This window comes from Dendropsophus ebraccatus, chromosome 8 (assembly GCF_027789765.1).
Source record: "Dendropsophus ebraccatus isolate aDenEbr1 chromosome 8, aDenEbr1.pat, whole genome shotgun sequence".
NCBI classification, from domain to species: domain Eukaryota; kingdom Metazoa; phylum Chordata; class Amphibia; order Anura; family Hylidae; genus Dendropsophus; species Dendropsophus ebraccatus.
In genome coordinates this window covers 89,292,379-89,302,665 of record NC_091461.1, presented here as the reverse complement: position 1 = coordinate 89,302,665, position 10,287 = coordinate 89,292,379, and the positions used below count along the sequence as shown (strand labels likewise).

At 45.4% G+C, this 10,287-nt stretch overlaps 1 protein-coding gene across 1 annotated transcript in view; it reads left to right on the top strand.

Moving 5' to 3' along the window:
• Positions 1 to 6,466: 6,466 nt before the first annotated feature.
• The window catches only part of ZCCHC24 (zinc finger CCHC-type containing 24), a 97,504-nt gene continuing 93,683 nt past the window's right edge, over positions 6,467 to 10,287 (top strand). Inside the window, exon 1 of the mRNA XM_069980896.1 lies at positions 6,467 to 6,882. Coding sequence (XP_069836997.1) covers positions 6,643 to 6,882 — 240 coding nt within the window. The 5' untranslated portion in view covers positions 6,467 to 6,642. The remainder of the gene's footprint in view (positions 6,883 to 10,287) is intronic.

Genomic DNA, 10,287 nt, shown 5'->3' with positions numbered 1-10,287 from the left:
TTACCCTGATTTCCCGTCCCTTAATTTACCTTTCCTTCACTAAAACTCACCTAGAACTCCTTAAACTGTGAGCTCTGCACCCTTCCCAGGCCTACTCCAGCCCCCTAATGCGGACACTCCCTGCACCCTCCCCAGCCCAGGATTGCTCCACCCCCTAATGCAGACCCTCCTGGTGCCCTTCCCAGTACAGGCTAGCCCCAACCCCCCAATGCAGACCCTCCCAACACCCTTCCAAGCCCATGCCCACCTCAGGCCCCTAACTTGAACCCACCCAGTGCTCTTTCCAGCCCAGGCCTGCCCCAGCCACCTAAAATGGACCTGCCTGGTGCCTTTCCCAGACCAGGGCTGCACCAACTCCCTAATCCCAGACTATCCCGGCATCCTTCACAGCCCAGGCCCATCCAGCCACCTAGCATAGATCCTTCTGGTGCCCTTCCTATCCCAGGCCCGCCCCATCCCTGTAATGTGGACACTGTCTGTGCCCTTAGGCTTCAGGGACCTCCCCAGCCCACTTATGTGGATTTGTCCAGTGCCCTCACCCAGTTCAGGCTTGCCCCAGGCCCTTAACGCTGATCCTTCCAGCACTCTTCTAAGCCCCAAGTCAGCACCAGATCTTCCATACTATACACTCATTCCCCAGTATGGCTACATAGGCCTGAGGAAGGTCGGAAGCACGACCGAAACGTTGCCCGTAGCATTACTTTTCTACTCTAATTCGTACTACTTGATCTGGTTGGATTGTGGTATATGATTTTCTTCTGAATAAAATTTCACCAGCATACAATCTTCTGGGAGTGCAGTGCTTCTGTTCATAAGCACCCTAACATGGACACACCCGGGGCCCCTCCATGCCCAACCCAGCCCACTAACATAGACCCTCCCAGCATCTGTACCAGCCCAGGTGGAGCCCAAACTGCCTCAGCATCACAGGGGTGCCCATTCTAATGGAGACAATGTCCTCCATCCGTTTTCAGAACATTGAGGGGCCACTCAAAGGAAAGGGGCAGTCGAGGGGAGTCTCTTTAAATATAATAAGAGAGATTATAATACTGGCCCTGTTGCCCATAGTAACTGATCACCACCCAGTTTTCATTTTTGGGGAGCTCAGTACAAGTGCTGGGATTGGTTGCTATTGGAAACAAGGAGGGTTCTTGTATTTATACCAACCTTAAATAAATTAAGTCAGATTGATTAAACCGCTGCTTGTTGCCCATAGCAACCAATCACTATGCAGCTTTCTTTTTGTATTTTGTTCTTCATAAATAAGAGCTGTAGTTGGTTGCTATGGGCAACAAGGAGAGTTTTGCTTGTAAACAGTCTTATAAATGTATATTTATTAGTATAAGATGCTAAGGAGACATATTGTGCTGTCATGTGGAGGAGATCAGTAATGGATGGAGGATGTGTGGATCTCTATATAAACTCAAAAGACTTAATTATGTCAACCAAAAGGAGTACAGAGACCGGGGCAATATGGGCAGAGAGCCCGGAGTCGGTATTATGTCTGTGGCCCGTGTGTCGGTGCTGCTCCTCCTGGTTCCCGTAGTGTTGTGCGAGCCTCTGGTATACAAGGACTGTGGCTATGTTTGAGGGAAGCTGATCAGTGTGGACGTGTCTCCGTGCCCTTAACAGCCATGCCCCCTGGGCAGCACCTACACCATAAATGTCACCTTCACCAGTGGTGAGGTCACCCTGAACTCATAAAGTGTGGCCTCCAAAAAAAAAAAAATAATAATAAAAAAACATACCTCCCAAGTGTCCCTCTTTTGGAGGGACAGTCCCTACTTTTAACCCACGTCCCTCTGTCCCTCTTTGCCCCTTACATGTCCCTCTTTTTGATCTAGAAATGAGATTTGCATTAATAAACTTTTTATGTTGCTCTAGAAAGTATCTGGTTTCTTACTGTATAATAGACCCAAACTTGCATATTATTCTATCAAGTTGGATCCTAAAAATTATTATATTTAGATGAATCATGTGACATTATGTCCCCTTTCACTCATTTCACACATGCAGTACTAATAGCCACATACACACATCTGTAGGTGTTACGGATCAGATTTGGGGACATGATCTGAGCTGCAGAAAAAAATTCAAGCCATTGTGTGTCCATGTCACCTATCTGACTGTGGGTCCCTGAAAATGCAGACAGTTACGGAAACACATTTGTATTCTTGTCCGCCATTGTGGGTCCACAGTTACAGACAGGGTTACTGATGTGTGAATGGGACCTAAGGATCCAGTCACACATACAGGATCTGCAGTAGCGGATCATACTAGGTCCGTTTCAGGCGGTAGCCTGGGGCCCTGATCTCTTGGGGGGCCCATGGCCACCCAAAAAGACATACTTTGAGTGAAGGATAGTTTCCTGGCTACAGTTCTGCCATGATTTGCACTAAAAAATGTATTTTTACAGCAATTTTGCACAAATCAGGGCATCATGACATTATCCATCCTGTACTATAAACACTACACTAGTGCTACCAGAGGTGGGGGGCCCAGGCTTGGTGAACAGCCCTGGGCCTATGGTAACGTTAATCCACCCCTGAGGATTAACAGCCTATTGTTTTCAACACACAAACGATGCATTGCGCAGCAGCACCAGCTAAGAAGCAGGAAACAATAAATTGTTAAAAATTCAATACATAGCATTGCAGTACAACACAGGGATCTCTACACTATCATCAAACCATGTTATATAGTTACCAAGATTTTTTTTCCCAGGGACACTTTGGCTTTGACAATGAGGGGTGCAGCTTGTGTGATGTGTGTAGAGGTGCGGCTTGTGTGATGTGTGTAGAGGTGCGGCTTGTGTGATGTGTGTAAAGGTGCGGCTTGTGTGATGTGTGTAGAGGTGCGGCTTGTGTGATGTGTGTAGAGGTGCGGCTTGTGTGATGTGTGTAGAGGTGCGGCTTGTGTGATGTGTGTAGAGGTGCGGCTTGTGTGATGTGTGTAGAGGTGCGGCTTGTGTGATGTGTGTAGAGGTGCGGCTTGTGTGATGTGTGTAGAGGTGCGGCTTGTGTGATGTGTGTAGAGGTGGGGCTTGTGTGATGTGTGTAGAGGTGTGGCTTGTGTGATGTGTGTAGAGGTGCGGCTTGTGTGATGTGTGTAAAGGTGCGGCTTGTGTGATGTGTGTAGAGGTGTGGCTTGTGTGATGTGTGTAGAGGTGGGGCTTGTGTGATGTGTGTAGAGGTGGGGCTTGTGTGATGTGTGTAGAGGTGCGGCTTGTGTGATGTGTGTAGAGGTGGGGCTTGTGTGATGTGTGTAGAGGTGCGGCTTGTGTGTAGAGGTGCGGCTTGTGTGATGTGTGTAGAGGTGCGGCTTGTGTGTAGAGGTGCGGCTTGTGTGATGTGTGTAGAGGTGCGGCTTGAGTGATGTGTGTATGGGTTTCGCTTGTTTACATGTTTTATTCTTTTCTAATTTTTTTTGCTATAAATTGTGTATATTATACAGTTAGGACAACACAAGGGAAGCGGGTTTGTACAGCATAACAGACATAAGGGCTACTGGTGTTCTATTCTGGGGTCTGTAATATGCTGGGGGCCTGATACTGGGATCTATAATATATTTTGAGCCTGATTTTGGGACCAAAATTCTGGGGTCTGCATTATGCTGCTTTGGTGTAGATTAAGATGGTCTTCTCAGCTGTACACATCTCCCCCGCTCTGTAGTGTCCTTTTTTTTTTTTACTGCAGCATGCTATAGGTATGGTATATTGTAGGTGTTTAAAGGAAACCACTCAGCACAAATTAGGCTAATATGGTTCCCTGCAGCACAGTACAGATCTATTGTGCAGCTCATGGAGCACACCAGCCGCAGGCACGAAGCAGTAGCTTTACATAGGGGAAAAAGATGTCTTCTTATACCAATTAAAGTAAGTAGAGGGGCGACAAGTTGTCATCTAGTCACGGCTCTCTGCCTGTCAGCACGCCGTGTGGGGATGATTGACAGGCAGAGAGGCCACTAACATAAACCAGACAGCAAGTGGGCCCCTGTGCTCTGCAATGCTAGGGATGAATTTTAGTCCCAGTCCAGCCCTGGAAGCTGCCATTCCAACAGCTCCTGGTTCCTGTTCATTACTGCTTTTTCCTGGTTTCTGCAATGCCTCATCCTTACAGGAACTGCCCTGCTCAGCCACCGACCACAAGAGTTTCTCACCTCAGTAATATACATACACACCAGATACCTTCATATTTTGCTTCAGCTTTGGCTGTCCAGGCATGATGGGAGTTGTAGTTTTCCAACAGCTGGAGGACCAAGATTCTCTACCCCTGGTATAGGGGATAATTGTCAGATCACAGGGGGTTCCAGAATGAGGTCCCAAGTCTTTGTTATGAATACTGCTGCATTTATTATAAACTCTAGGTCCTGTTCTAAAGATTGCAGGATCCCTGCAGTCAGACTCCCTTATCCACAGGATAGGTAACTTTAACTCGGAATATCACTTTAAGGTGCCCACACATAAGATAATGGTTGGCCAAAAGCACCAATTTTGGCTGTTCATTGTCTATAAATTTTACATGAACAATCATTTGTGTTGTGATAGGCTAGCATGTGCTCTATACCTGTACTGTAAACAAACAAACAAACATTGATCTTAGTCTAGCATGATCATTCATAAGAATAATCCTATAGGACATTAATTGGCCACATTATGGCTGATCATAGTCCCATAGTATGGCTTTAGAGTGTGTTTACTCAGAATCGCAGCAAATCTGCAGCAGATTTGATGCTGTGTTCAGTTACTTAGTTACATTGATATCAAATCTGCTGCGGATCTGCACCCTCAAATCTGCTGCGGATCACATATTTGTGAACGCACCTGTTGGCTAAGTTCACACAACTTAAATTATCAATTAATCACAGCTGTTGTTGCAATTTACACTTAGTATACGCTCTGACCGGCATTGCAAGTGGCCGCAACAAAACCTGACATGTCAGTTTTGTGCGGCCACTATTCTATGAATAGTGGCCGCACAGAACTGAAAGTTCAAGCAATGGAGAGTGCTGCTCTGGCTGCACTTTCCATTGTGTGCAATAGTGAATTGTGTTGCGGGCGCACATGGATGTGCCCGCATCCCAATTCAATAGAAATGAAGTTTATCTGGCCGGTGCTGCAGTACGGTGTGCGGTCGGGCTGGGATAAACTTCACTGATACCGGCCATTTTGAGACACGGCCGGGTCACAGAATGGCCAGTATCTTGCGCTGGGTGAACCCGGTCTTAGGGTGGGTTCACACTGAGGAATCTGCACCTGAGCGCATCTCCGTCTGTCCCATAGACTCCATTCTATGGTCCTGCGAATTCCACCCTCTGCCGAGAGAATTGACTGTGGGGCAGAGCAGGGGGCATTACTATGGGGGCAGAGCAAGGGTCATTACTATGGGGCAGAGCAGGGGCATTACTATGGGGGCAGAGCAGGGGCATTACTATGGGGGCAGAGCAGGGGGCATTACTATGGGGGAATGGCAGAGGGGATTACTATGGGACAGATGGCATTTTTATCAAATGGAGGGCACAGCATGGGGACTCACTGAGGAATCTGCGCCCAAGCACATTTCCGCCTGTCCCATAGACTTCATTCTATGGTCGGGCGAATTCCACCATCTGCCGAAAGACATGTCAATTCTTTCGGCGGACGGTGGAATCTGCCTGTGAAAAGAATGGAGTCTATGGTACAAATGGGAAATGCGCACAGGCGCAAGCGGGGGCGAACGATGGAATCCACGGGAACTTTTCCGCGCAGTTTCCTCAGTGTAAACCCACCCTTAGGGTGCGTTCACACCTACAGGATCTGCAGCTGATTTTCTGCAGCATATTTCATTTAAATAACTGAACACAGCATCAAATCTGCTGCAGATCTGCTGCAGATCCTGTAGGTGTGAACACACCCTTAGGGAACGTTCACACTTACGAGAACCGCAGCGTATTTTCTGCTGCGGATCCGCAGCAGATTTCATTTAAATAACTGAACACAGCATCAAATCTGCACCATCAAATCTGCTGCGGATCCTGTAGGTGTGAACGCACCCTTACAGTGCATTTACCAACCACATCTGCTGGAAGTTTGTTCCAAGTGTCTACCACTAAGTAAAATAACATGTGGAATGGCAAGATCCCTAGACAACATAAAGTGACTACTGGGCTGCTGGAAGTAGTTAGGTTGTCCTGAATAAAGTTTGGGACTTTTATTAAAAGAAGTGTGAGATCCCCCAGGAGCTGATGTCCCCTATCTCATGCAGTTTATATGGAGAGGAAGCTGCTCCTCAGATAAGAGCCCTGTGTGGCTGCAGCCTGGTTACTCATTGAGAGGAGAATTCCTAGAAGAGTGGGCTGAGACTACAGGAAGAGCTGGCTGTCCTGGCTGTCTATGCAGATGAGCTGCCGGCTCTGACCAATCACAGCAGGGTGTGGGCGGGGCAGCCAAGTCACATAGCGGATTGCAAAGAATAAGGGAAAACTTTAGCAGAAAGAAGTTTGCAGCAATGCCCTTACTGAGCTCCCTGCCAGATCCCTATAGGAAGGAAAGATAGGGGGGCAGGAAGAAGGGAAGGAGAGGAGGAAGAGGGAGAAGAGTGCTGCACAGAAGCACAGGAGGGGGCTGGAGGCTGCAGGGGATCCCTCCTGGAACTGGGGGACAAGATGAGCCTGTTGTCAGCCATAGACACAACTGCTTCTGTATACCAGCCTGCTCAGCTCCTCAATTGGGTCTACCTATCCCTGCAGGACACACACCAGCCAAGTGCCTTTGATGCCTTCAGACCAGAGTCCACTGCTGCCTCCCATCATGATCTCAACAACTACTCCAAGAGCCCTTCAGAGCTGAACTCCTCCATCCACTCCAGCTATCTCAGCAGCTTCCTGCAGCTCCAAAGGACTGAGGTGTGTCCCTCACTTCCCCAAATCCCCCTCTTCCTTCTGTCTGTCACAGTCCTCTGTGCTCTCTAATGCTTTCCTGCCTGCACACACTCCATGTACAAGCTTTTATTTCTATCCCATCCCCATCATCCATGTCTATCAGGAATCCCTGTCCTCAGTCTCCAGCTGTTTATAGTACATTATAGGACATAGTTGTTATATTTGTTTGTTTAGATGGAGTCTTTGTATTTCTCAGATCACAACTTTGTTACTTTGTCCAAGTTTAACCCTTCAGGTTCAGGCTTGTATTGTAAACTGTATTTTGTTTAGATGCTAATAATATATACTGTAGATCCATAAATAATTGTATACTTGTATACTTGCTTACCCTGTATTCAAAGTGTAAAGAAAAAAAGCCCCGTCACGTATTATGACACAGCAACAAACGCATTGTCTTTCTTTTATACTTTGGTGGTTACATAAAACCCTTATTTCTTCCCATAAAACCATTAAAAAAGAGAGAAAAGTCTTTCTGCCTTGTCTAGCAAGTTTCATTTCAGGGCATCTGGCATTGCTCTGTGCAGAAAATTCCTTTATTTGCTTTAGATCTGCCTGAGTCCAGGGAAGTGTAAGGATAATATTGTTGACAGTGTGATTAACCCAGTCAGTGCCTAGTGACTTGTCTCCATCCGACCAACCACTGCCCCCGACAGCAGCTGCCGCTGCAGACAAATGGTTACACAAATTTGCCTTTGAGTGATCCCAGACTGTAATATGTATCCAGGCCCTGTAACAAAAAAAAAGGGAAGAAAATTCCGTAAGCTGTATCCAAGTGCGCTATAAAAGTTTTAATAACAATTTCAGAATACATATTTGTCTCAGCGCACTTCAAAGTATCCCTGGAAAAAAATCTTCCAAGCCACTAAATGTTATCCAAAATATATTCGGAACATTGAAAATGTAGGGCAGCGGTGCATGTAGAGGTCAGCTGGGCCTCTCATGGCAGACCTGCCTCCTATATTATAAGGGATTTCCTATAACTTATCATTAGAAATCCAGAATAAATTAGAAAGTTGGATCTTGGACATTGTCCCAAATATAGTATACATATTTGTCTGCTTTTTAATAATGAAATTAGGCTTACTATGTTACAGCACTACCAATTTTATGGGTACAGGAAGCAATCCAAACATCTATGTACTTATTACTATGAGTAAAGGACGTTCATCCAGCTTAAGGCATGAGGCCTTCACATCAGGAGTAAGAGAATACATCATTCATCTAATGTAGTGTGGACAAACTACAATGTCCAGCATGTCCTGATAGCGGCAGGCCAATGAGGCAGGCAAGAATTTGTTTTGTACAAGCTGAAGAGCCACAGGTTGGAGATCACTGCTATAGTGTATTATAGATGTAGTATATTGTAGGCATTCTAGTACTATTATATAAAGTAAGGTTTAAACATATAGTTTACTTTTTACTTTTTTTAATCCCTCAAACCACATCTCTCAGCATGTCGTGACAGCGGCCTGCTGGGTCTTGTAGTCACTATATGCAATACATTTGCATATGCCATTTGGCAGGATGATAGTGTGTTTGTGTGTTCAGTTAAAGTATAAAAGCCTTCTGTGCTATATTCATTGGATGGAATTTGATAATTATACCATAAACAATCCTGACAAAGTGCCAATTCTCTATTTTACGTATCCTAGAAATGCCCCATCTGCTAAATCCTACAGGCAGCCCAGTATTCTAGACTTTACTTTTACTGTAGATAATATTTCAAATAGCTCAAATGTTGCTTGCAACTAGGGTCTACAACGTCCACAACTGCAAACCACCCATATCAGGTTTGTTGCGGAAACAGCAGAGCTGACTTTGTGGTTTGAAGCCTTTTGGGCTGCATTGTTCTTTGGGAATTTTTGCTTCGCATGATGGAAACTCTCCTGAATTATGAGGATTCGGTTTGGTTATCTGCAGTCCTATGTATGTGCCAAGTGACAAACTTTGCTTTGCTACATCTATCTAGTTTGGAACCAGTTGTTTTAGCTTTATAGCACATTACCCAATACAACACTGTGTAATCTTGTATCTTCCATTCATTCACACACAGACACTTCTCTCAAAGCTGATACTGTCCTCCTATCCAAATAATGGCTGCTATACATGAAGCGGCTATTAGAAATGTAGGGTTAAATTCAGTTCTTTGTCTATAATCAATAGCAAAGCAGCACCCGCTGGATTTGGGGCTGAATTTCACGAAAATCTAAATGAGAGTGAATAGAGCATACACATTGATAACTCCTCTTTAACACAACTCATGATGCTGTCAGAATACAAATGGCCCTTAACAGTTAAACTATTCAGTATTCCTAGTGTGCTGGAGAGTGGGGAGTGCACAGAGCTGCCCCTAATGATACCGAGGGGGGATGGTTGGCATTTTATGTGCTGGGGGACTTTTGTACATGGTTTAATGTGGCCTGAACGAATAAATCTCATTCCTCCCACTTTAACGCCTTCGATACTTGAGCTTTTGAGGTTAGTTGTGCAGCTGACTCTAGCTAGCAGGTATTTGTGAAGCCCTGTAAATGATAATGGACTCATGAAGTGTCACCTCGACTAACATAAAGAGGTCAATTGAAGTGTTTGTCCAAAGGGAACTGAACATGGTAACAGAGCAATAGTCCTGTCTCTGAAGGTATTTGGGCCGTATGTGTATGGGCCGTAAAGGATTGTTGACAGTGTTACTAGCCCTAGATGGATCCTCATGTATCAATAAAGGAGAGACTACGACCATAGATTGTCCACCATAATACTAAATCTCGTGGAGGATTAATATAATTCTGTTTTGTTACTAGAGGGCTTGTTGACGTCTGTGCCTTTTCTTTTTCTGGATTGTGGGGGTGTGGGGGACTGTATAATCAGAGATAATGTTCTTCTTCACAGGAAGTTGGTTTATAGCTGAGCCCTTGGTCTTATATATATTGTGATATATTATTATCGAGGACTGTTGTTTCCATGGGGTTCTCTAATGTTCCCTTTATAAGCAAGGCAGAGCTTTGTCAACTGTGAGATCTCGTAGCAGCTGGAGAGATCAGGGTCTCGTTGCGACGTTGGGCCGACGTTACTCTCCTCTTTGTGAGCAGTTGGTTAGGAATCTTTGAGATTTTGTATATTGGTGACCCAAATACACAGAACACCGTCGGCAGTGGTGGCATCTTCATGCTGAATGAACAGGCCGGTGGCAGAATACCAGGGGCCTGGTGGCCAATGTTCAAAAATCTGTCACTGGTGCTTCACTTTTTAGGTTCTTTTCTATTGACGACTATAAAAGTTCTTGTTCCTGGCCACTAACAAAAAATCAGCTTGGCTCCAGGAGTGAGTTGTTTCCTCCAGTGCAGCTTCTATTTGGGTCTTGTAAAGAACTAT